We start from the raw sequence: 27,621 nt of genomic DNA on the forward strand, positions 1-27,621 counted from the left end.
ACCATATGTCCTATTCTCTAGTCACATCTAATGCTGCATTTCAATGTCTGATGGCTGTTTGATTCCAAGGTGGCCGAACACTTGTTCAGCTGATTAAAGTGGATTGTCCCATGAAAATTAGTCTACATTCATCAAACCAGCTCCTTGGTCTGAATACTTTTGTAATTGCATGTAATTAATCATTTAGTAATTTCTCTGTATGGCGCCACCTGCTGTGTTATTTTCCTTTTCTCCATCCACCTCACTGAGGTGGTCGCACACTTGGTTTAAGGGTCCATTCACACGTCCACAATTCCGTTCCCGAAAAAAAAAAAAATAGAACATGTTCTATTCTTGTCCGCAATTGCGGACAGGAATAGGCATTTTCTATTAGGTGCCGGCGATGTGCGGTCCGCAAAATGCGGAACACACGTCGATGTCCGTGTTTTGTGGATCCGCAAAACACACACGGACGTGTGAATGGACCCTTAATCTTCAACTGTCACCGGGCATATCTTCTGTTGGAAGCTGTGGCAGTTATAAGGGAGAGAGCTGCAGCAGAAGGGACGCACCTCCTGAGCTGTGATAGGGGGAGAGCTGCAGCAGAAGGGACGCACCTCCTGAGCTGTGATAGGGGGAGAGCTGCAGCAGCAGAAGGGACGCACCTCCTGAGCTGTGATAGGGGGAGAGCTGCAGCAGAAGGGACGCACCTCCTGAGCTGTGATAGGGGGAGAGCTGCAGCAGAAGGGACACACCTCCTGAGCTGTGATAGGAGAAGAGCTGCAGCAGAAGGGACGCACCTCCTGAGCTGTGATAGGGGGAGAGCTGCAGCAGAAGGGACGCACCTCCTGAGCTGTGATAAGGGGGAGAGCTGCAGCAGAAGGGACGCACCTCCTGAGCTGTGATAGGAGGAGAGCTGCAGCAGAAGGGACGCACCTCCTGAGCTGTGATAGGAGGAGAGCTGCAGCAGAAGGGACGCACCTCCTGAGCTGTGATAGGAGGAGAGCTGCAGCAGAAGGGACGCACCTCCTGAGCTGTGATAGGAGGAGAGCTGCAGCAGAAGGGACGCACCTCCTGAGCTGTGATAGGAGGAGAGCTGCAGCAGAAGGGACGCACCTCCTGAGCTACGTATATCCGAAAGGTCGGCACTGCTCCTTAGCGATTTGGCGGTGCACGTGTCAGTGGGCAGGAATCCCAATAGACAGTGTATGAAGAAAGAGCGGCACTCGCACGGTTGATATATCATGCAAATGTATTCTGTCACATATTCCAGCATAGTGACGCCTTTCAGCACACAAGGGCTTTCATCAGATTATATACATACATCCTACCCTTGTACCTTTATATAGACACAAAGGAGCTGACGTCACATCATAGACTCCTCCCACAGCTGAGATTCTACGGAGTGTGAGATGTCCCAAATGTCATGTACATGTTCTGGAAAACTAATTTCGCTATAAAGAAAAAGATTTCAGACAACGTATCCTATAAAACCGCATACATTATAGTCTCGCTTTAGACCTTTTGGATCCATAGTTTGCAGTCGATGGATCCAATATGCCTCTCTCTTTTCAGCAACAATTTATTTCTCTCACCACCGCGTCGAGGTAATGGAGCACTCTCGGAACACTCTAAATTTCAATTTCTCTGCTTTTAAAACAGAAAGTGATACCTCATAAAATATTTACTCAACATTCCCCATATGTCTTCTTTATGTTGGCATCATTTTGTAAATGTCATTTTATTTTTTAGGACGTTAGAAGGATTAGAAGTTTAGAAGACATTCTTAAAGGATAACTGTCACATTTGGACCCCAATTTAAATTTTCATATATGTAGTTACTAATAACATGATATTCCAGAATCACTAACTATTAGACTGACTTACCCCATATTTCAGAAGATTCAGCTCTTAGCAACCAGTCTGCATAAAACTGCAATTTCACTATTCTGTTAAGATGGTCGCCGCTGCCCTCACCCTGAGGCTAATCCCGCCTGCCCTCACCACCCACAATGCATTGAGCTCCTCGTGCACTAGCTTCTGCACCTCAACCAATCATTGCTCTCCACACTTAAACACCTCCTCCTCCTCCTTGTATCACATACACTTTAGGAAGTGGCTGGATTGTGGAGCCTCAATTTAGCTTGGACACAGAAAACTAATGGTAATGGTCTCTATGAATGAAACCCAGGCTGCTGCATAGTATTTCCTATGGAGCCATAGCCTGTAATAGGCTCCATAGGAAATATGCGATTTTCTCATATATTGCAAAGCTATTGGTTGAAAAAAATAAATAAAATACAGTTCAAATCACCCCCAATTTTGCAAAAAAGAAAAGAAAAAATTGCAATGTGCGAAAACACCCGTACTATAAAAATATTAAAAAATATTCCCCATACGGTAAACCTAAAAATGACATTCGCCATTTTTGGACACTTCATTTCTTTATAAAAAATTAAATAAAAGGTGATCAAAAAGTCATACACACCCCTGAATGGTATCGATGAAAAGATCAGATTGCACCACAAAAAAAGAGCCCTCATACAGTGGCATCCACAGATCCCCCCCCCCCCCCCCCCCAAAACAGTGCCATCCACAGATCCCCCTCCCCTAAACAGTGCCATCCACAGATCCCCCTCCCCTAAACAGTGCCGTCCACAGATCCCCCTCCCCTAAACAGTGCCGTCCACAGATCCCCCTCCCCTAAACAGTGCTACCCACAGATCCCCCCCCCCCTCCCCTAAACAGTGCTACCCACAGATCCCCCCCTCCCCTAAACAGTGCCATCCACAGATCCCCCCCCTCCCCTAAACAGTGCCATCCACAGATCCCCCTCCCCTAAACAGTGCCATCCACAGATCCCCCTCCCCTAAACAGTGCCATCCACAGATCCCCCTCCCCTAAACAGTGCCGTCCACAGATCCCCCTCCCCTAAACAGTGCCGTCCACAGATCCCCCTCCCCTAAACAGTGCCGTCCACAGATCCCCCTCCCCTAAACAGTGCCGTCCACAGATCCCCCCTCCCCTAAACAGTGCCGTCCACAGATCCCCCCTCCCCTAAACAGTGCCACCTAGTGGGAGGAGCAGGCACGTGACATCAGTGAGTGAGCGCCGCCCGCACTGCCTGCTGTTACCGGAGCTGAGAGTAAGGTATCCTAGTAAAGAGATGAGCGATGATTACAGTTAGTTACGGATTACAGTTTATAAATGTACTCCTGTGAGCGGCGTGGCCCTGTATATTCTAACCCCCAGGCAAGCGTCCCCTTCACCATGGGAACGCCTGGGGGTTAGAATATACCATCGGATCTCGGGCGGGACTCGGGGAGACTCGCTGTGCTTCGTGTCAGTTCCGGCCAGCAACATGAACACGCACGCAGGAGGACGACCTCCTTGTGCGTCCTTCGTCTTCCATCTGAGCACAATTGGAAGACGGATGAGTCATAGCAACCTGATTTTAATCTTGGGTAAGAATAGCATATACTGGGGACATAAATGTGGTTTTTAGGAGTTATTTACTAAAGAGCCAAAAGTTAAAACATGGCAAACAAGGTGATATTAATCACCAAAATCCAATATTGAAGAAAAAAATAAATGTGACAGTTATCCTTTTAAATCTTTTAAGAAAATTTCCAAAACCCACTTTTTAAGGACGAGTTCAGGTCTGAAGTCAGTTTGTGGGGCCTTACATTGTGGAAACCCCCCATAAATGACCCCATTTCAGAAACTACACCCCTCAAGTTACTCAAAACTGATTTTACAAACTTTGTTAACCCTTTAGGTGTTCCACAAGAATTAAAGGAATATGGAGATGAAATTTCTAAATTTCACTTTTTTGTCAGATTTTCCATTTTAATAAAAAAAATTCTTTAACACATCGATGGTTAACAGCCAAACAAAATTCAATATTTATTAACCTGATTCTGAGGTTTACAGAAACACCCCACATGTGGTCGTAAACTGCTGTACGGGCACACGGCAGGGCACAGAAGAAATGGAGCGCCAGATGGTTTATGGAAGTCAGATTTTGCTGGACTGGTTTTTAGATGCCATGTCCCATTTGAAGCCCCCCTGATGCTCCCTTACAGTAGAAACTCTCCAAAAGTGACCAGATTTTGAAAACTAGGGTATAAGTTGCCATATTTATTGGTACTATTTTGGGGTACATATGATTTTTAATTGCTCTATATTACGTTTTTTGTGAGGCGAGGTAACCAAAAAATGGCTGTTTTGGCACCTTTTTTTATTTTTTACAACATCCATCTGACAGGGTAAATCATGTGCTATTTTTATAGAGAAGGTTGTTACGGACGCGATGATATCAAATGTGTCTACTTTCTTTGTTTCAGTTTTACATAATAAAGCATTTTTGGAAAAAAAAAATTGTGTCCATTTTCATAACGCCTTTTTTTTTTTTTCTGCCGATCGTCTTGTGCAGGGGCTCGTTTTTTTGCAGAAAGAGTTGATGTTTTTATTGGTACCATTTTTGGGTACCAATCATTTTTTGATCATTCATTATTACACTTTATGGGGCAAGGTGACCAAAAAATTTGTTGTTTTGGAACAGTATTTATTTTTACAGTGTTCACCTGAGCGGTTAGGTCATGTGATATTTTTATAGAGCAGATCATTACGGACGTGGCAATACTTTAATATGTATACTTTTTCTTATTTAAATTTTACACAATAATAGCATTTTTGAAACAAAAAAATTATGTTTTAGTGTCTCCATAGTCTGAGAGCCATAGCTTTTTTGTTTTTTTTTCCAGTTGTCTTAGGGTATCATTTTTTGCGGGATGAGGTGACTGTTAGATTGGTACTATTTTGGTAGGCATACACCTTTTTGATCGCTTGGTGCTGCAATTTTTGTGAAGTAAGGTGACAAAAAATAGCTTTTTTGGCACAGTTTTTATTTGTTTACAGTGTTCAGCTGAGGGGTTAGGTCATGTGATGTTTTTATAGAGCCGGCTGTTACGGACGCGGCGATACTTAATATGTATACTATTTTAAATTGATTTCACTTTAACACAATAATAGCATATTTGAAACAAAAAAATTATGTTTTAGTGTCTCTACGTTCTAAGAGCTATAGTTCTTATGTAGGGGCTCATTTTTTGCAGGATGAGGTGACTGTTTTATTGGTACAATTTTTTGATCGCTTAGTGTTGCACTTTTTGTGATGTAGGGTCACAAAAATGCCTTTTTTTTTTTTTTTTTTTTTTACAGTTTTAATTTTTAAAATTTTTATGGTGTTTATCGGACGGGGTCGATCATGTGATATATTTTATAGAGACGGCCGTTACGGATGCGGTGATACCTAATATGTGTAGTTTATTTTTTAATATTTGAAACTCTTATAAATGAGCGGATATAGTATAGTAAAAGGCAATTTATTTTATTTTTAATTAACATTATTTATTTTTACTTTTTTATTTTCACCCTTTTTTTTTAATTTATTTATTCTTTATCTAGACCCACTTGGATCTTGAAGATCCAGTAGGGCTGATGGCTGTACTATACTTGCCAATGCTCTTGCATTGCAACGTATAAGGGTCCATTCACACGTCCGTTTTTTCTTTCCTGATCTGTTCCGTTTTTTGCGGAACAGATCTGGACCTATTAATTTTCAATGGGTCCTGGAAAAAAATCGGACAGCACAATGTGTGCTGTCCGTTTCCGTTGTTCCGTTCCGCATGTCCGTTTAAATATAAAACATGTCCTATTTTCCGCAAAATTCGGATCCTGGTACAATACAAAGTCAATGGATCCGCAAAAAACGGAAGACATTCGGATGTCATCCGTTTTATGCGGATTCCGTTCCTGGAAATTACATTTAAATTTTTTTTTTCAAAGAAATCCAAACAACTTTATTTGCTTATTGAAATTTATACAGGTTTCCGTTTTTTGCGGATCCGCAAAAAACGGATGACATATGGAAACATTTTCAGGAACAACGGATCCGCAAAAAACAGACCGAAAATCGGGATATAGAAAAATACTGACGTGTGAATGTAGCCTAATACTATCAGTTTTACACTGATAGATGGCAACACTGGATGCCTTTGCAAGGTGTCTGGTTGCCATGACAACCATCGGGCGCTGCCATCGCAGCGCGGCAGCCCGGTGGTTGAGAGAAGGAGCCCCCTCCCACTGTTAACCCCTTGGATGCCGCTGACAGCGGCATCATAGGGGTTACAGCAGAGTGTCAGCATTTAGCTGACACTTGCTGTTGATGGCGGCTGCTCAGGAACAGAGCCGCCGCTATCACAAATAGCAGGGGGACCCATGGGGGTGGGAGCACAGGGTTGAAATGGGGGTAGGACCTGCACAGATGGGGGCAGAGCATGGAGGAAACGGCAAGCAGGGAAGACATCAAGGGGCTGGTATTAAGTAATTCTGAGGCTGTTACAGAATTACTTAATACCAGCACTTAAAAACATCGGAAAAAATATTTTTTTCTATCACTTCTTAAAATAGTTCTGGAGCGAAATTATTTCCTATTCCAGGATTCCTTCTACCAGCAGTGCCGTGGGACCGCGATGGCATCGAACGTCGCACCGCCATACGCAAATTGCTAGATGTCATATTTTTACCGCAACCCATTATACTCAAAACATAGCGTTTTTTTGGCGTCGATTCATCAATATTTTTTGCGTGTGGCGACGTTCGATCCCTCACAGAATTTACCACATATTTCAATTCTGTTTGGGAGGAACTACAGTTCCCCATGCATTCAGACATTAGTAAAATCTCATTCCTGGACACCTCGGTCTTGTTAGGGGAGAATGGGAAAATACATACTGACCTCTTCACAAAAAGCACTGATCGAAACAGGCTACTTTCACACTTGCAGCAGGACGGATCCGACAGGCTGTTCACCATGTCGGATCCGTCCTGCGGCTATTTCGCCGTGCCTCCGGACCGCCGCTCCGTCCCCATTGACTATAATGGGGACGGGGGCGGAGCTCCGGCGCAGCACGGTGGTGCACGGCGAAAGGCCGCCGGACTAAAATTACTGCATGTCAGGTTTTTTAGTCCGGCGGCTTTCGCCGTGCACCGCTGTGCTGCGCCGGAGCTCCGCCCCCGTCCCCATTATAGTCAATGGGGGCGGAGCGGCGGTCCGGAGGCACGGCGAAATAGCCGCAGGACGGATCCGACATGGTGAACAGCATGTCGGATCCGTCCTGCCGCTAGTGTGAAACTAGCCTTACCTTTGCCAGCAGTCATCTGGCATCTACAAAAAAAATAAAAAATAAAATAATTTTTTCCCAGTACCAGTGGGTCAAGCGAATTGTTAGCAATCCGGAAACCTGCGAAAAAAGATTGGAAGAAATGACCAATAAGTTTTTAGAAAGGGGTTATCCTAGACGGCTGCTAGAGGAGCAGAGGATTAAATACCACCCCTGGATCCAGAGGGTTAAAAGCATTGGCAACGAACACTGGCAGGTAGTCTCCAGGTCATATCCTCAAACTGATGAATTCCAGAGGCCTCCTATGATGTGCTTCAATATACGTGACAAGATAGTCCGAGCGGACATGGGCAGTAATAAAACGACACTATCCTCCCCCAGACGAGGCACATTCCCATGTTTGAATTGTGTCAATTGCTCAAGCGTTATTAAAAGGTAGCCATTTTTCCCATCCGCATTCGGGTGAACAAATTCCAATAAGGGGAGTCTTCACCTGCGATTTGTCATATACATCCTTAAGTGTTCCTGCGGTCGGCTGTACGTGGGGGAAACCTCCACGCGGATCAAAGATCGATTAGGCAAACCCAAATCGACTATCGGAAAGGAGCATTTACTACTCCCAATACCGTATCACTTTCACCACAAGGGACATACAATATCACAACTACGCTAACGGGTCATCGAGAGTGCTCCATAACCTCGACGCGGTGGTGAGAGAAATAAATTGTTGCTGAAAAGAGAGGCATATTGGATCCATCGATTGCAAACGATGGATCCAAAAGGTCTAAATCGAGACTATAATGTGTGCGGTTTTATAGGATACGTTGTCTGAAATCTTGTTCCCCTCTTTTTCTTTATAGCGAAATTAGTTTTCCAGAACATGTACATGACATTTGGGACATCTTACACTCCGTAGAATCTCAGCTGTGGGAGGAGTCTATGATGTGTCTATATAAGGTACAAGGGTAGGATGGATGTATATAGTCTGATGAAAGCCCTTGTGTGCTGAAACGCGTCACTGTGCTGTAATGTGTGACAGAATACATTTGCATGATATATCAACCGTGCGAGTGCCGCTCTTTCTTCATGCACCTCCTGAGCTGTGATAGGGGGAGAGCTGCAGCAGAAGGGACGCACCTCCTGAGCTGTGATAGGGGGAGAGCTGCAGCAGAAGGGACGCACCTCCTGAGCTGTGATAGGGGGAGAGCTGCAGCAGAAGGGACGCACCTCCTGAGCTGTGATAGGAGGAGAGCTGCAGCAGAAGGGACGCACCTGCTGAGCTGTGATAGGAGAGCTGCAGCAGAAGGGACGCACCTCCTGAGCTGTGATAGGAGGAGAGCTGCAGCAGAAGGGACGCACCTCCTGAGCTGTGATAAGGGGAGAGCTGCAGCAGAAGGGACGCACCTCCTGAGCTGTGATAGGGGGAGAGCTGCAGCAGAAGGGACGCACCTCCTGAGCTGTGATAGGGGGAGAGCTGCAGCAGAAGGGACGCACCTCCTGAGCTGTGATAGGGGGAGAGCTGCAGCAGAAGGGACGCACCTCCTGAGCTGTGATAAGGGGGAGAGCTGCAGCAGAAGGGACGCACCTCCTGAGCTGTGATAGGGGGAGAGCTGCAGCAGAAGGGACGCACCTCCTGAGCTGTGATAAGGGGGAGAGCTGCAGCAGAAGGGACGCACCTCCTGAGCTGTGATAAGGGGGAGAGCTGCAGCAGAAGGGACGCACCTCCTGAGCGTGATAGGGGGAGAGCTGCAGCAGAAGGGACGCACCTCCTGAGCTGTGATAGGGGGAGAGCTGCAGCAGAAGGGACGCACCTCCTGAGCTGTGATAAGGGGAGAGCTGCAGCAGAAGGGACGCACCTCCTGAGCTGTGATAAGGGGGAGAGCTGCAGCAGAAGGGACGCACCTCCTGAGCTGTGATAGGGGGAGAGCTGCAGCAGAAGGGACGCACCTCCTGAGCTGTGATAGGGGGAGAGCTGCAGCAGAAGGGACACACCCCTGAGCTGGCAGCCTGAAATAAATCTAGCAGAACAATTGGAGCAATGAATATGGAGATCTGTGGACCCATGTGAGGTACAGGGCTGGTTCTAGCTTTGATAGAAAGAGGCTGTCATGTACTGGCTGATGTCTGATTTTCATTTTTGACTTCAATCATGGGATAACCCCTTTGAATGCTGTAGACACACCAACCCTCCTCTTACAGCAGATAACGCCTTTAACAGTAGACCGTTTTGGAGGCTTTCACCTATAAGGTTTGTCTTCTCCTACAGTTTATAGATGCTGACAACCTTCTGACGAATCCAAACACCTTGAGCTTGATGATTGCAGAGAATAAGACTGTAGTTGCCCCCATGCTGGAGTCCAGGGCGGCGTACTCTAACTTCTGGTGCGGGATGACCACTCAGGTGAGGATCTGCTGCCTGCGATGAGACTGGTGTTCACTTTTGGTCTACCACCATGGACTGTACTGACTGTATTGTATGTAATCTCTCATGCATACAAAGGGTTATTACCGACGTACCCCAGCCTACATGCCCATCCGGCGCAGGGAACGTCGCGGTTGCTTTGCTGTTCCCATGGTTCACTCTACATTTCTTATCGACCTGCGGAAGGAGGCCAGCAAACATCTAGACTTCTACCCACCACACCCGGACTACACCTGGGCATTCGATGACATCATAGTCTTTGCATTCTCAAGTCGGCAAGCTGGTGAGTTCATGATGGTTGGAGTGATTGTTTGAGTGTGGATTTGCAGGATGCAGCCTAAGGGTGCATTCACACGTCAGTATTTTTACCTTTCCAGATAAACGTTCCTGTTTTTTGCGGATCCGAAAATCTGGATGACATGATGATGCTTTTAGCATGTCATCCGATTTTTTTGACGGATCCATTGACTAGAATGGGATGACGGAACGCAAAATCGGACAAATAGTAGGACAGGGTATATATTTTTTTTCCAGTATCCGAATAACGGAACCCACGGAACGGAACGGAATCACGGAATCGGAGAGCACTATGAGTGCTCTCCGATTATTTGTGGATTCCCTTGAAAATGAATGGATCCGCATAACGTTCCGTTTTTAATCTGAACGGATGCGGAACACCAAAACGGACGTGTGAATGGACCCTTAGATTTACTGGATGTATCTAGTGGTAGCATCCTCCAGACTGGTCATACTTGTCAGCATCCTGACAGGGGTCTCATGTGCCGCTGCAGCCAATGACTGGTCGCAGTGGTGACGTGTCCCTCATGCGTCATGTCAGTAGGTCCCGTGATGCATGGAGGACACATCACTGCTGGGGCCAATTATTGAGTGCTGTGCCACACATGACCTCTATCAAACCGGATGTTAACGAGCAGGACCAGAGCACAGTGACCGGGGGGTGTGTGGCCGAAAGGCCCTTAAAGGTGGACAACCCCCTTTTTAAAGGGGTTGCCTATTCATTACATAGTCCAACAGATAAAACCCTGGAGTGTAACTACAGGGAAAGTTGCTGGTGGCTGCACTCTTCTACAGAAGGTCAATTTGGGCAACACTTTCTGGTTCATTAGCTGCTCATGTTCTTCTCCATGCTTTACACTGCATCTCTTCTTCTCGTGTGCGTTGTGACTATGTCTATCACACGGAAGGCATGATTATAAAGCGCAAGCCTACCTATGATCTGTTTCTCCTGTGAGGGACGTACCCGTCACATGCCCAACCATTCCTCCTCCTTCTTCTCTGCAGAGGTCCAGATGTTCCTTTGCAATAAAGAAGTATACGGACATCTGCCGGTTCCTCTGCGGGCACATAGCTCTCTGCTGGATGAGGCTGACAACTTCCTGCATACCAAGCTAGAGCTAATGGGTGAGTGTTACTGTAATAGGGGGGCGGTCATTCTTTAAGAATTATTTTTTTGGTGGTCCTTGGAAACAAGACGGCATTTATCTCCCCCTCCTTCTGTCAGACGTCAAGTAATTCTGAGTTAAACCTTTGACTTAAATCGAGAAGAGCCTTGTATTTCGGCTCCATTGAAGGCCATACCTCACACAAGATGCAGCCATGGTCCATCTAGTGCTATACAACTCCTCTGAAGTATCCTATGGTTCTGGGCTGGTGTCCTGGTGGCTTCCATGCCTAGCCTTGCTTTGGAAAACTTTCTGAGGAATGTGCTGAACTTCTATTTTACTTATGGTTATGTGCACGTGATGGATATGGCTAAACCACATGAGGACCTGCGGCAGAGGTGCAGCAGTACCCCGAGGTACAGGCTCTGCTTTTTGCCGCTGATCTTTTCGATCCCCACGTACCCTGCTTTGCCATCAACTAGTAAAACTCCTCAGACAGAACCTCCCAGATATTCAAAAGCGAGGATCCATTTTAAAAACGCTCCGCTTTCTTCTTGTCCGTGGCGTTTCTCCACCTTCTACTCCAAAGTTAATTCTGGTGGTTGTGTTCTGTCTGCAGTGAAGGGACCTCCCTCTGAACCCTCAAGATTCCTGTCTGTTCCACCAAAAGTCTCAGACAAGATATCGATGGATGAGGTAAGTGGAGATGGACATATTATAGCCGGTTCATTGATGTTCAGGCTGCAGATATTGATGATTTATCCTCAAACTTGAAGTGTACGAAGCTTAGGCTACTTTCACACTAGTGTTTTTTTGCGGATCAGTCATGGATCTGCAAAAACTCTTCCGTTACAATAATACAGCAGCATGCATCTGTCATGAACAGATCCGGTTGTATTATGTCTTCTTCTATAGCCATGACGGATCCGTCTTGAACACCATTGAAAGTCAATGGGGGACGGATCAGTTTTCTATTGTGTCAGAGAAAACTGATCCGTCCCCATTGACTTACATTGTGTGTCAGGATGGATGCCTTTGGCTCCGCTTTGTCAGGCGGACAGCAAAATGCTGCAGTCCGCCTCCAGAGCGGAATGGTGACTGAACGGAGGCAAACTGATGCGTTCTGAGCGGATCCTTTTCCATTCAGAATGCATTAGGGCAAAACTGATCCGTTTTGGACCGCATGTAAGAGCCCTGAACGGATCTCGCAAACGGAAAGCCAAAACACCAGTGTGAAAGTGGCCTTAAGCAGAAGGCCCTGTACACTGTAGTCTCTGAATCTGCCGTACTGCGGCTTGAAAGGGAGCGGAGCTGCAGTACCCCAGTACGGCCACTACACCATGTCCGGCACTGTCAGCTTCCAGTTCCATACACTGTGTAGATTCCAGTGCCGCAGCTGATCGGTGGGGATGCTGGTTTTTCAGGTCCCCACCAACTCCTATCCTGAGGCCCGGAGAACCCCTTTATCTGGTAATTAATGCTGGGGTAGTTTTACTAATATAAAAATGTGCCAGAATCCTGGCGCAGTTTATTAACCTGTTTAAGACTGCTCTTTTTTTTTTTTTAATCCCCTTTTTAAGACTCGCTGGAGAAGGGGGCATGGCCTTAATATCTCGCCCTGTGTCAAAAAATGCGCCAAGAGTTTGGAGCATTTTTTGGTAGTAAACTAAGCCAAGAAAGGTGGTGTAAAGTCAGACTAGACAGTCTATAGGCACAACATCCAGCGTCTAACACAGAGTGCAGTGTTAGCAAATGCAGAATGATCTCTCTTCAAGATAATGGACCACTACATGATGGCTGTATTAAAGGGGTTCTCCGGGAATTAAGAAAATGAAAATGCTTAAATATTACTTTATTATAAATATATTCTCAAATACCTTTTCATTAGTTATAATAGCTTGTATTGTCTGGGGAACAATCATTAGGAGAAATAAAATGGCCGCCGTCCTATTAGTACGCACAAAACCTGTCCTAATCACACAGGAGGACAAGTTACTTCACAACACTGAGGTAGAGAGCTGCCTCATCCTCCTCTCTGCTTTACTTGTCAGGGGTTATGATCCTGAATACAGATGATACGACCTTCTGCTGAATCTCTGTAGGGATGGAGTTCATGAGGAGACATGAAGTACAGAGAGGAGGTGGGTTGTGGATGATGAGCAGCAGCACTTGTTTGCAGTCTCCATTACCATAGCCCCACATCACCACAGTCTGTCGTATCCATCCTCTCTGTACTTCATGTCTCCTCATGAACTCCATTCCTACAGAGATTCAGCTGAAGATCTTATCTGTATTCAGGATCATAATCCCTGACAAGCAGAGAGGAGGATGAGGCAGCTTTTTACCTCAGTGTTGTAAAGTAACTTGTCCTCCTGTGTGATGAGGACAGCTTTTGAGTGTACGAATAGGACGGCGGCCATTTTATTTCCCCTAATGATTGTTCCCTAGACAAAACGAGCCATTATAACGAATGAAAGGTATTTAGGAATATATTTACAATAAAGTAATATTTCAATATTTTCATTTTCTTCATTCCCGGAGAACCCCTTTAAGGTCACCAATCACCTTATCCCCCGGGTGTCCAAAGGATGACTTGTGTTTTACCTCCTTTTACAGATTTTCCTCATTAATTTGAAGCGTCGGCAGGACAGGAGAGACCGCATGAAGAGGACCCTTTACGAGCTGCAGATTGACTTCAAATTGTCTGATGCTGTGGACGGCCGGTGAGTTAGAAAACTCTTCAGACGAGCTTTGCTGTGGAGGGGACTGTGGAGCGTAGAGTGATGTTGTAAGGCCCTGTAACCTGCATACATAGCTCCAATATTCAGTAGTGCAGGTCGTCACCACTCGCCCCACGTCCTATAATCTAATGCTTACCTCAGACAAACACATTCAGTGGAACCCAGGAGACCTACGCGTTTAGGTTCATATTTGTGCTCTATGGCTATCGTGTCTTCCATGTGTTAGTCTTTCCAAAGGGTCATAATTGCTCAATTAAAGTGCTGGAGCCATTGAAAATTTTTATAGCATTTCCTCCCTTTTGTCCCCCAACACTTTTTAAAAAGTTTTTCAATTCACCTGATGTACCATTAAAAAATAAATACAACTTGTCTGCCCACTCCCCACCCCCCACCAATACCCCCATCCCCCACAAAAAAATAAAAATAAAATACTGAGAAGCTCCAAAAGAACTATGTGGAGGTCAAAAACATCATTAAAAAAATAAAAAATCCAAGCCCACAAAATTTTTTTTTTTTTAAACCAGCCCCTGGATCTGAATACATTTGTAATTGCTTGTAACTAAAATGTCTAGCCTCTGAGCTATTCAATGAAATGTATCTGTATAGCGCCACCTGCTGTTTGTTCTTTTTATTTCTTTGGCCACCTTACTGAGGTGGTCGCACATACTCTGCTCCATCCTTCAACTGCCTCTAGCCATATCTAGTGTTAGAAACCGTGTCAGTTACAATGAGTGAGATGCAGCAGAAAGGAAATGCCTCCTGAGCTGCGATAGGGAGAGAGATGCAGCAGAAAGGACATGCCCCTGAGCTGCCAGCTTGATATGAATCTAGCAGAGCAATTAATGTGGAGATCTCTGGATCCATGTGAGGTACAGGGCTGCTTCTTGTGCTACATGATGCCTCATTTTTTACATCAAGCATAGGATATCCCCATTAAGTACCACACTAGGCTGCATCCTTAAGGGGGTTAAAGTGTTTTTCAAACATTGATTAGTATGTTTATTTTATTTTTAATAGGCTTCTGACCCAAGTTAAGAGGGTCGGTGAGTGGAGGCGAGCTGCACTACCAAGCAGAGTCGTCCTTGGGGGTCAGACTCCCACCATTCACACATTGATGGCCCATGTGGACCCCAGAAAACCCCTTTTAAGTGGATTTTCGGGAACCCTGCCACATCTTGGATGTACTCTGTTCTGTGTTGGAAATGTCCGCATACATATGTTAAAAACCACTTTGTGTGTATAATATGTCGATGTAACAGACAGATTTGGCTGTACCTGGACAGAGATTTGTGTCTTCTTTCCATTGTTTGCAATGGTCTGTTCTGTCTCATGTACTAGAAGTCCTGGCTGACCTGGAACAACCGCCTAAAACATCTGTTTTCCTATGTATTAATGGACCTGTTTAACCTAGAGAAGTAGTATCTGATGTCCGGCTGGCAGAATGCTTCTTGGCTTAAAGGACCAGCACTTAACTATGCAGCAGAATTAGTCGCTCCTATTTACCGTAAATGTTCTTGGCTTTGGTGGGGGGGGGGGGGGGGGGTCGGGGGCTCAGGGATTTCTCTCGACACTGGAAAAATGGCAGTGTGTCTTATGGAGCGAATACTAATGAGCGCTCCTGGTGTTGGCTTTACTCACCGCTCCCTGGTCTTTTGCTGGCACTGCGCTGTGTCTTGTACAGTGTCAGAACTTGGTGCGTGTAAGCGTGTGTGTGTGTCAGGTTACAGTGTATTGCTGCAGGAAGAGCACCCTGGATCTCCCAAGTGGTGGCCCAGTCCAGGGCAAGAGGGGCAAGTTCTTTTATTTTATGTCTGAGGAGGACTGGGGGTCTGATCTGACGTCTGAGGAGGAGGACTGGGGGTCTGATCTGACGTCTGAGGAGGAGGACTGGGGGTCTGATCTGACGTCTGAGGAGGAGGACTGGGTGTCTGATCTGACGTCTGAGGAGGAGGACTGGGGGTCTGATCTGACGTCTGAGGAGGAGGACTGGGGGTCTGATCTGACGTCTGAGGAGGAGGACTGGGGGTCTGATCTGACGTCTGAGGAGGAGGACTGGGGGTCTGATCTGACGTCTGAGGAGGAGGACTGGGGGTCTGATCTGACGTCTGAGGAGGAGGACTGGGGGTCTGATCTGACGTCTGAGGAGGAGGACTGGGGGTCTGATCTGACGTCTGAGGAGGAGGACTGGGGGTCTGATCTGACGTCTGAGGAGGAGGACTGGGGGTCTGATCTGACGTCTGAGGAGGAGGACTGGGGGTCTGATCTGACGTCTGAGGAGGAGGACTGGGGGTCTGATCTGACGTCTGAGGAGGAGGACTGGGGGTCTGATCTGACGTCTGAGGAGGAGGACTGGGGGTCTGATCTGACGTCTGAGGAGGAGGACTGGGGGTCTGATCTGACGTCTGAGGAGGAGGACTGGGGGTCTGATCGGACGTCTGAGGAGGAGGACTAGGGGTCTGATCTGACGTCTGAGGAGGAGGACTGGGGGTCTCCATAGACTCAGGTACTGAACTGCCATTCCATACACTAGTACTGCAGAGTGCCACACTTACAGGGCCTATTGTGCCCTATTTTTTTCCACATGGTTATACAGTGCCCTCCTATTGACTTCCAAACCATTGACCAGGTAAATGGTGCCTAAATTTCCACAGTTCATCCCTGCACCTTTACCATCCAAGAGTAGCCTGCACCCCATCCCCATCCTACGAGAGAACACCTAATGTGTACTGCTATGTCCATCCTGAAAACCATTTTTTTATTTTGATTGTAGTAGTTTTGCTTGTTACTATTACTTTGTTTCTGCGCTTCCTATGCAGAGCTATGTCTTACAAATTGTGTAATCTGATTCTGCAGTCATAAGATCTTTGTTCCCTTTTTCTGGATTACCTATGTATGTAGGGAATCATCATCAGTACACAGGGGTTTTCTTGTCTGATACCATGTGGTAACATAAATCTGCATAGGTGCTGCATACTGAAATGCTAACCAATGTTGAACTAAGACCTAGTGCAGATTTTCTACATTTTCCATTTCCGTTCTATTAGGTCATTTAAAAAAAATATCTATGTACTGTGCTGGCAGATGTAGCTTAAAAAGGGGTTGCCCAGCCTTTGGAAAGTGATGGCCTATCCAGAGGACAGGCTATCACGGGTGTCTGACCCCCGCTGATTAGCTGTTCGGTGTAGCTCCATCGCCATAATTCTGCACCTGCGCTACACAACAGTTGTAGCGGTGGGAGCTTACAACTACCACGATGCTCCCATTGATTTTTGGATGGCGTTCGTGGCATCGGACCCTTGCCGGTCAGCTAGTGATGGCCTATTCTGAAGATAGGCTATCACTTACTAAGGGCTGGACAAGCTCTTTAAATCTCAAGTGGTCTTGTCTGCATCCTTAGGCATGATGTAAATGACCTTTTGATACAATAAAAATATATTAAATAGGCACTGTATTCGCAACAAAACATGGCATGAATCAGTAGTGCAAGTGAAAAAACCTTGTAAAATATCTTATTAGAGAAAAATGCTTCTTTCTTCACTTATCAGCCAATTCTTACCATTCCCCTCATTCACCGATCATTTGCTCTTAGCTCACTGCTAACTCGTTGACTATCAACTCATGAAGTGGTCAGGTTACTGCTGCTGTCCATAGAGGTCTATAGAGAAGGGAAGGCAAAGAGCAGGAGTGAGCTGGTGGAGGGAGACAGAGGCACAAACACACAGATGCTGCTTCTGGCTTTAGTAATTTTTCTATCACAACCTAGTACTGCAGTCACATCTACACTGCTCAGTACTGCTATAATATGTCCTCTGTGCTACTGTTACTTATGAGAGTGTGTTAGAGAGAGACTACTTCTGAGAGTGTGCTAGAGAGAAGGGGAAGCAAGATCTCCTCTCTTCTATGTGTGCTGTGTATTGGAAACATCATAGCAGTTAACCTCCACCCACCAGCTAAGGGAAAACTGACAACTACAGATGGAGCCAGCAGATATGGAAACTTGTGATTCATGCAGGATACATACCATATAATGGGTAGATATGTTATACTGCATATACACACTTGACAGCTTATTGTGAAAAGTCACCTGAAATGAAGAGTACGCCTTATAGTGTAACTGTCATATTATTTTTTTATTTGCTAGTTTATTAGAGCTAGGCACGTATACCTGAGTTAGTCTGTCAATGATTGTCAAAAGATCTGTAATTGCCTGTAAACAGAAGACGGAGGAGCGGTCCTTCACACTGCATGCCTGCATTAGGCTTCAGAGTGAGGAGGCGTGTCTCTCAGTAATCCAATCTGATTGGCTGTCAGGGAGCTGCTGGCTACAGCAAGTGTGTATGTGAAGTGAGGGAAAGCAGTTTTGGCCTCAGAGAACTGGCAGAGGAGCCATCTTAAGAATGTCCTCATATTGTAGAGGTTTAAGAGCCGTAAGGAAGAGAAAAAGTCAAGGAAAACAGTGGTATGTGAAGAAACTAAAGATTGCTTTATGCATAATGCTGCAGCAGCAGTAACATATGCTAAAATAGATTTATTTATTTTTTTATATATTTTATTTTTTTTTTTAAATGAAAACATGACCGTTACACTTTAAGAAAACTTATTAAAACAAGATTGCTGCATTATTGCGGTTGTAGCCAGGAAATGGAGAATTGCATAATAGTTGTCTGGAAGTAAAACTGGAAATTTGGTTGAATGCTTGTTTATCTGAACAAATATTTCTCAGGAAACGAGTTGACACCACCAGGCCGGGTACCTGTACAGTATTAGAATGTATTGGCTCCGATGAGCTGAAGTTAATAACTTCATAAATTTATTTGTTCTGTAAAAAAAACAAAAAGCATTTCCCGAACTCTGGTTCGGTTCCAAGGTACCACTTGGAACCGAATCGCGAAGCAATAACTTCGGCTCGTCGGAGCCAATACATTCTAATACTGTATGGAGCTCCTGCTCCGTACAGTATTGGAACAAAGTTTTATGCGAATGAATGTTTTCATCCGAAGTCGATTCTCTCATCCCTAATGACAGCGGGCCCCCAAGTACCAGCTGCCAGGCCTGCGTACTGCCACTCCATTTAAATTCTGGGACTGACTGAGAAGAGGGTTAGATTTAGCAATCTGATACTTATTTTTATGGATGCTTTAGTGACCAAGCTATTTTTAATAAAAAAAAATTTTTTTTTACATTTTCATCGTCTTATTATGGCTATTTTTATAGTCTTATGAGGGCTTTTTTCTTTTTTTCTTTTTTTTTCTTTCTATGGATCGGTCTGAAAGCTTTTTTTTTTTTTTGTGGGACAACTTTGTGGTACTTTTTATCGTGCATAACACTTTTTTGATCGCTTTTTATTTCATTTTTGCTTTGGTGAGAATAAGCAAAAATGAAGCTATTGTGTTTTTTTTTTATACAGCATTCACCATACGGGATAAATTACATGATAATTGCATAGTGTGAGTCATTACGGACGCAGAGATACCAAATATGTGGAGGAGATTTTACTTTAGCTCCTTTTTCTATTTGAAAGCTTTTTTTTTTTTTTTTTTTTTTTTTTTTTTATGGAACAAAGGTGTATTTTTTTTTAACTTGAATTTTTTTTTTATTTGATAAAACTTTTTAACTATCCTTCAAGGATCTGTTGATCGCTTCTATAATACTCTACAATTGTTTATGCAATTTCTATTATTCTGTCAGTGCTATGCTGACATCCACCAGCAGGCTGCACCAGAGAGGCCTGCTAGGATACAAGGCAGGCATGACAGGGGCCTTCACTAGGTTCCAGCTTGCGTGCACAGACAGACATTTGCTCCTTCTGTAACCACATAGATGCCGCAGTTGCTATTTCCCTTGGCATCTAAGGGGTTAAATGTCTTCCGCTCTGAGATCGAGGGAGATGTTCAAGCTGCTATGGCAGTCCCTCGCCTTCTGAACGTCTCATAGGCCTGCCACAATAATGTTCCTATGGAGCCCTGCCCATGGCGAGGTTCCGTATGAACAAAGTGAATCTCCTATAGGTTGCAATGTTAAATCATTGCAGTTCATGGGAACAACAGATGATCGCAGCATGTTAAGGTCCGCTAGGGGGACTTAAAATAAGTGTGGAAAAAAGTTAGAGGTTTTCACATGTGGTATTGCCGTACTCAGGAGAAGTTTGGCAATGTGTTTTGGGGTGTCATTTTACATATACCCATGCTGGGTGAGATAAATATCTTGGTCAAATGCCAACTTTGTATAAAAAAATGGGAAAAGTTGTCTTTTGCCAAGATATTTCTCACCCAGCATGGGTATACGTAAAATGACACCCCAAAACACATTGCCCAACTTCTCCTGAGTATGGCAATACCAGATGTGTGACACTTTTTTGCAGCCTAGGTGGGCAAAGGGGCCCACATTCCAAAGAGCACCTTTCGGATTTCACCGGCCATTTTTTACAGATTTTGATTTCAAACTACTTCGCACGCATTTGGGCCCCTAAAATGCCAGGGCAGTATAACTACCCCACAAGTGACCCCATTTTGGAAAGAAGACATCCCAAGGTATTTCGTGATGGGCATAGTGAGTTCATGGAAGTTTTTATTTTTTGTCACAAGTTAGTGGAATATGAGACTTTGTAAGAAAAAATAAAAATCATCATTTCCGCTAACTTGTGACAAAAAATAAAAAATTCTAGGAACTCTCCATGCCCCTCAAGGAATACCTTGGGGTGTCTTCTTTCCAAAATGGGGTCATTTGTGGGGTAGTTATACTGCCCTGGCATTCTAGGGGCCCTAATGTGTGGTAAGTAGTTTGAAATCAAAATGTGTAAAAAATGACCTGTGAAATCCTAAAGGTGCTCTTTAGAATGTGGGCCCCTTTGCCCACCTAGGCTGCAAAAAAGTGTCACACGTGGTATTGCCGTACTCAGGAGAAGTTGGGCAATGTGTTTTGGGGTGTCATTTTACTTATACCCATGCTGGGTGAGATAAATATCTCGGCAAAAGACAACTTTTCCCATTTTTTTTTTTAATACAAAGTTGGCATTTGACCGAGATATTTCTCTCACCCAGCATGGGTATATGTAAAATGACACCGCAAAACACATTCCCCAACTTCTCCTGAGTACGGCGATACCAGATGTGTGACACTTTTTTGCAGCCTAGATGTGCAAAGGGGCCCACATTCCTTTTAGGAGGGCATTTTTAGACATTTGGATCCCAGACTTCTTCTCACGCTTTAGGGCCCCTAAAATGCCAGGGCAGTATAAATACCCCACATGTGACCCCATTTTGGAAAGACACCCCAAGGTATTCAATGAGGGGCATGGCGAGTTCATAGAATTTTTATTTTTTTTGCCACAAGTTAGCGGAAATTGATATATATATTTTTTTTTTTCTCGTCTCCATTTCCGCTAACTTGGGACAAAAAATTCAATCTTTCATGGACTCAATATGCCCCTCAGCGATTACCTTGGGGTGTCTACTTTCCGAAATGGGGTCACATGTGGGGTATTTATACTGCCCTGGCATTTTAGGGGCCCTAAAGCGTGAGAAGAAGTCTGGAATATAAATGTCTAAAAAATTTTACGCATTTGAATTCCGTGAGGGGTATGGTGAGTTCATGTGAGATATTTTATTTTTTGACACAAGTTAGTGGAATGAGACTTTGTAAGAAAAAAAATAATAATAATTTCCGCTAACTTGGGCCAAAAAAATGTCTGAATGGAGCCTTACAGGGGGGTGATCAATGACAGGGGGGTGATCAGGGAGTGTATATGGGGTTATCACCCCCCTGTAAGGCTCCATTCAGATGTCCGTATGTGTTTTGCGGATCCGATCCATGTATCCGTGGATCCGTAAAAAACATACGGACGTCTGAATAGAGCCTTACAGGGGGGTGATCAATGACGGGGGTGTTCAGGGAGTTTATATGGGGTGATCAGGGTTTAATAAGGGGTTAATAAGTGACAGGGGGGGGGGTGTAGTGGTGTTTGGTGCTACTTATTACTGAGCTGCCTGTGTCCTCTGGTGGTCGATCCAAGCAAAACGGACCACCAGAGGACCAGGTAGCAGGTATATTAGATGCTGTTATCAAAACAGCGTCTAATATACCTGTTAGGGGTTAAAAAAAATCGCATCTCCAGCCTGCCAGCGAACGATCGCCGCTGGCAGGCTGGAGATCCACTCGCTTATCTTCCGATCCTGTGTGCGCGCGTTCACAGGAAATCTCGCGTCTCGCGAGTTGACGCACGGATTGCGTCCAAGAGGAATGAATCGACCGCCTCCAGGACGCATCCATGCGTTAATCGGTCGGGAGGTGGTTAAAGGGGTTGTCCCACGAAAAATATTCTACAGTTTTCAAACCAGCCCCTGCATCTGAATACTTTTGTGATTGCATGTTATTAAAAATTTTATACAGCCACTGAGATATTCAATATAATGTATCTGTATTTCTTTGTCCCGCTCACGGAGATGGCCGCACATGCTCAGTTTTATCCTTCAACTGCCTCCTGAGCTGTGATAGGGAGAGCTGAGACACGCCCCCTGAGCTGTGATAGGGAGAGCATGGACACGCCCCCTGAGCTGCAGCAGAAAAGACACTCCCCTTGAGCTGTCAGTTTGATATAAATCTAGCAGAGCAATGAATGTGGAGATCTCTGGATCCATGTGAGGTACAGGGCTGGTTCTAGCTTTGTTAGTAATAGATTTTCATGGTCTGATTTTCATTTTTTTACATTAGTCATGGGAGAACCTCTTTAAAGGGTTTCTGTCACCAGAATGAACCCTATTAAACTGGCTGACATTAGCGATGTGCTAATGTCAGCAGACCCTAACTCTCCTAATATTATGCTTATGGATGTGCCCGTTACTGCACAATTTTAACTTTGATATGCTAATTGGCCTCTAAGAGCAAGGGGGGGGGGGGGGGGGGGCATTCGTTGACAGGGCCAGGCAGCGTTCGTCTCCTCCTGCCGGCCCTATGTGCTGGATAAATCTCACGCCTGCGCAGTCCCAGCACACAGGGCCGGCAGGAGGAGACTAACGCTGCCTGGCCCTGTTAATCCAAGGACGGCAGTGCGTGACTTGAGGTGGGCGAACAGAGCCTCTAGGAGCAGGAGGAACGCCCCCCCCCCCCCCCCCCCCCCCTGCTTGTTAGAGGCTAATTAGCATATCATCAAAGTAAAAATTGGGCTGTAACAGGGGCATCCAAAAGCATAATATTAGGAGAGTTAGGGTCTGCTGACATTAGCGATGTGCTAATGTCAGCCAGTTTAATGGGGTTAATTCTGGTGACAGAACCCTTTAAATGATTCCATTAGAAAGTAAAACTTGTCCTGCAAAAAAAGTCCTCATATGGTTAAAGTCCTGGCTCCCGGAAGACATGGAGTAAACAACAAGAGGAGTGTGTGATACTTCTTTTCTTTATGCTTGATCTCAGTATCTACTCCTGTGTTTGTGTTTGGCTCAAGAGACTGCATCTGAGACCACATGTCTGATTCCAGCCTAAAAAAATACTTTCTGGCCTGGAAAAAAGTGAGAGTTCGTTCCACCTCATTATTTAGAGATGAAGTCATAAGCCCTGCAGATGCCTTCACAGCTGTCGTACAGAGGCCAATTCCTTCCTCAGCTCCTGGGAAATCATAACTCCATAATTCCCAACCCTCCCCCCCCCCCCCCCCCCCCTCCCATCCATCCCAAGGCTAAGCCCCCGGAGACTGAAGCCGTACTGAGCAAGTATAAGAAGTAACATATAGATGGTAGGTTATCCACACCCATCTGCATCCTCCAGTTGGATGTTCTCCTGTAGTACTGCAGGTCTATGGGTTGTGTCTGCTGTTACAGCTCAGCCCCTGTCAAATGAATGGATTTAGCTGCAATACCACAAACAGCCTATGGACAATAGTGGAGCCATTCCTGCAAAAGGGCAGCCCTGTTTTTGTATTCTCCTACAACCCCTGTGCTGGATTAGGTTAGGATAGCAGCAGCTTTTCACATAGCAATACCTGTTAGCCGTGCAACAGGAATGGACTGTCTGAGTCTGCCTGGGCATCAGAGGGGCAGCATGGCTTCTCGGGGTGCTCTGCACCTCTGGCTTGGATCCATAGAAAGTCTATGGGAGCTGCACGTTGGAAAAGCCGAGGGAGCCCGATGACAGTTGAGGGTGCAGATCTCAGCATGGTTTCATAAAATGCTTAGGTCCCGCTTAGGGGCTTTTCGGGCAGGGGCATTTGTAGAATTGTCTTTTATGGATGTCCTTTTTTTTGATGACCCTTTTGGATAGAAAATATCAGTTATCACGTATATGAGGCTGACCATATGTGGACAAAGGCTGGGGTTGCGTGGCCAAAGACACCTTCAAGTCACATGAAAAGTCTTGGATGTGATTCTTCTCTATGGAGTAAAAAAATTGCAAGTGGTTACTAAGAATATTCAGTCTTCTGGAGGTGGGAGGCTGCGGCTCTGGATGGATTGATGGTCATGGCCTGGTTCTTCATCAGGAACTCTCTGTATAGGTTTGCCGTCCATGTGACTTGTGTAGTAAACACACCAAGGGGCTCCTACATGTCCGTACACTGCATTCCACCGCACTGTAGAAATTGCTCTAGGACTTGGGCTGTAGATACTACATCAGGGTTGAGCAACTTTCAGCACTACAACTCCCAGCATGCACACTTGCTTGACTGCTCTTATAACGCCCATAGAAGTGACTGGAGCAATCTGGGAGTTGTAGTTTCAAAACCTCTGGAGTGCTGGAGGGCTGATCCCTGAATTCACATGCATAAATCCATGAAGGGGAAACGGGAGGCCCTGCATGAACACCTGCAAATACTGTATGTAGAAAACTTGTCTTAGAACTGTATGGATTTGAACCCTTGGTCCCAGTGATGCCCAGAGCTCCGCGATTACATTTTAATGTTATTTTATGATTTATTTTTATTTTTCTCTCTCACCTTTTGGTATGAAAGTGATATATAATGTATAAATTGATTTTGTCTCTCCATACAGGGCACTGAATGACTCTCAGGTGGCTAAACTTGGCATAACGATGCTACCAGGGTATAAGGATCCTTATCATGGGCGTCCGCTGACCCGAGGAGAGATGGGCTGCTTCCTCAGCCACTACAACATCTGGAAGGAAGTGAGTTTCTATCATTGGATCCTGTACCATGATGTCCTCCTTATGGAAAAACAAAAATCTATAAAAATTTCTGGATATTCTGGTTTCTCAGATTTTCACTACAGAATATGGTATGTAGCGGAAAAGCTATTACATCTGCTGGTTCATCTTCTCTCGATCTTTAGACATGCCAGACCCTGATGGCCAAGATATTTCTGGCAAAGACATTCCAAATGAAGGAGTAGTTGTCACTTCCTTGGTAACATTCCTGCTCCTTTCCACAGATCTCTGAGCGCTCGCTGGCTGTTTCGGCTGTCTTCGAAGATGATCTGAGGTTTGAGATTTTCTTTAAGAGGCGACTGGAGAACCTGTTGCAGGATTTGGAGAAGGCAGAACTAGATTGGGATCTTATGTAAGTTTAAAGGGACACCCCATTCAGTTATTTTTATTCACATATTGATGAGCAATATATAATTTTTTTTTTTTTTTTTTTTTTTTTTTTTGTGGGTGGTTTGTTTTTATGATATCACTTTTTTTTTTTATTATTATTTTATTGTGAACTAGTTCCTGATTTGTGAGTCTTTCTTTCTTTCTTTCTTTCTTTCTTTCTTGTTCTTTCTTTCTTTCTTGTTCTTTCTTTCTTTCTTGTTCTTTCTTTCTTGTTCTTTCTTTCTTTCTCTCTCACTGAAGACAGGCTTACTTTTCATTAGTTATAATGGTTCGTTTAGTCTGGGGAGCAATCATCAGGGGCAACAAAATGGCTGCCGTCCTATGCACAAAACTTCTCCTAATCTCAGAGCTGCACAAGTTACTTCACAACACTCCTCTCCTACTTGTCACGGATTATGATGCTGATAAGATCTTCAGCTGAATCTCTGTAGGAATAGAGTTCATGAGTAGACACGAAGTATAGAGAGGAGGGTGAGGATGTGGATAATTAGTAGCAGCTCTTGTATACAGTCACCATTACCACAGTCTGTCCTGTCCATCCTCCCTGTACTTCATGTCTCCTCATGAACTCCATTTTCTTCTTCACGGAGAACTCCTTCAATACCTGATCCGAACGGATCAGACACTCCGCATCCCTGTCAATCGGGTGTTCTGCATAAGTCCTGATGCTAGCACTTCACACCATTGTGCAGTGGATTGAACTTGCAACTTTTTTAGTGGCCATTTTGCATCCATTTTGGAAAAAATTGCAATTCTATTTTTAACAGCGAATAACATAGATGTAATTAATTGCCTTTTTTTCTATTTTTTATCCCAACCCCTACAGTTCACCCCTGGACATCCAGTGCCCCCTCCAATAGCTCCCAAAATCCTCAACTTGCACATGAGGGAACACACTGGAGGCACCAGGACCTGACACCCCCAGTGTTGTGACGTCAATCATATGACATCATGATGCTGGGAGCGTGAGGTCCTTCTTCATCCAGGGAGCATCAAGAGTTATTTAACCCCTGAAAGGCTTTTTTTTTATTCACCAGAGTATACCCATTTTTAATGGTTGTGACGGGTGCCCTGCTGTCTAAACGGCCGTTAGAAAATGGGCCCATTCATTTCAGTGGAGTCAGTCTGGCCGTGAAAATGGGCAAAAGTAGGACATGTCCTATTTTCGGACTGCCACTCTTAAAAAAAGAGCCCCACAGACTGTAATTGGTTCTTAAAACAATTGTTCTGAAAATGATTGTGTGAATGAGCCCTAAAGCTGCTTATATTAAATTACAAGACTCTCCTACCCTAAGTCCTCCCTGGACCGACACGACGATAAGTGGACATCCTCTTGAAGGTCTTGCTTCATCACATTACTAATCTAATGCACTGTACATCAGCATAATGTAAGAATTCCTCTTACCAAGTGTAGGAGCATCTCCTGAAGACCACCTAAGGCAAACCACCATGCCCTGTCGGCTCTGTCTGCTCCAGATGGAATGCAAATTATCAGCAATGGTCGGGGTTGGTATTCCTATTGCTAGGAAGGAAGCGAGACTAGGCATTGATACCAACATGCAGGATTTAATGTTGTGTGGCTCTTAACATTCATCCAGACCTCAGAAATCTATGAGGTTGGCCACAATTTTCATGGCGGGGGAAGGGTTACTTATGCAGTGGAAAATGTAATTCATGACCGTAGTTTAATGTAATTTTCAGAAGCTGGTCTTAGAGGAGACATATTTGAGAGGTCTCGGTGTCGTTGTAGCATGTAACGTCATGCATAACGTTTTATGTATTTTATTTGCGACACCTTTTTTAGGGTTTTTAGCCATGATCAAGTTTTTACGTGGCTTTTCTTTTGTAGTTACCTGGGTAGAAAACGGATGCAGGTGGATGAGCCTGAAGAACCTGTTCCTGGGGTCCGAAATCTGGTTGTCTCTGACTACTCCTACTGGACGCTGGCATACCTCATCTCTCTGCAGGGGGCTAGAAAGCTGCTCAATGCTGAACCGCTAAGCAAGATGCTTCCAGTAGACGAGTTCCTGCCAGTCATGTATGACAAGCACCCCATGTAAGTGCAGCTTTTGTTTTTTTTAAAGGGGTTTACCTGGGAGATAGATATTGATGCCCTGTCCACAGGAAATGTCATCAATATCAAATCGGTGAGAGCCTGACTCCCATGACCACCCACTGATCAGCGATTTGAAGGGACCGTAGCACTAGCACAGGGATCGTCAACCTTCGGCACTCCAGCTGTTGTGAAACTACAATTCCCAGCATGCTCTTTTCACTTCTGTGGGAGTTCAGAGAACAGCCAAGCAAATGTGCATGATGGGAGATGTGGTTTCTCAACCCCTGGAGGGCCG

General features: G+C 45.0%; 1 protein-coding gene across 1 annotated transcript in view; it reads left to right on the forward strand.

The window, feature by feature from the left end:
• The window catches only part of COLGALT1 (collagen beta(1-O)galactosyltransferase 1), a 37,240-nt gene that overhangs the window by 7,927 nt on the left and 1,692 nt on the right, over window positions 1-27,621 (forward strand). The window contains exons 4-11 of the mRNA XM_040414637.1: window positions 9,433-9,567; window positions 9,667-9,871; window positions 10,891-11,010; window positions 11,611-11,687; window positions 13,608-13,714; window positions 24,709-24,841; window positions 25,105-25,232; window positions 27,120-27,326. Of these exons, the coding sequence (XP_040270571.1) occupies window positions 9,433-9,567; window positions 9,667-9,871; window positions 10,891-11,010; window positions 11,611-11,687; window positions 13,608-13,714; window positions 24,709-24,841; window positions 25,105-25,232; window positions 27,120-27,326 (1,112 nt within the window). The remainder of the gene's footprint in view (window positions 1-9,432; window positions 9,568-9,666; window positions 9,872-10,890; window positions 11,011-11,610; window positions 11,688-13,607; window positions 13,715-24,708; window positions 24,842-25,104; window positions 25,233-27,119; window positions 27,327-27,621) is intronic.

The sequence above is a fragment of the Bufo bufo genome, chromosome 1 (assembly GCF_905171765.1).
Source record: "Bufo bufo chromosome 1, aBufBuf1.1, whole genome shotgun sequence".
NCBI classification, from domain to species: Eukaryota; Metazoa; Chordata; class Amphibia; order Anura; family Bufonidae; genus Bufo; species Bufo bufo.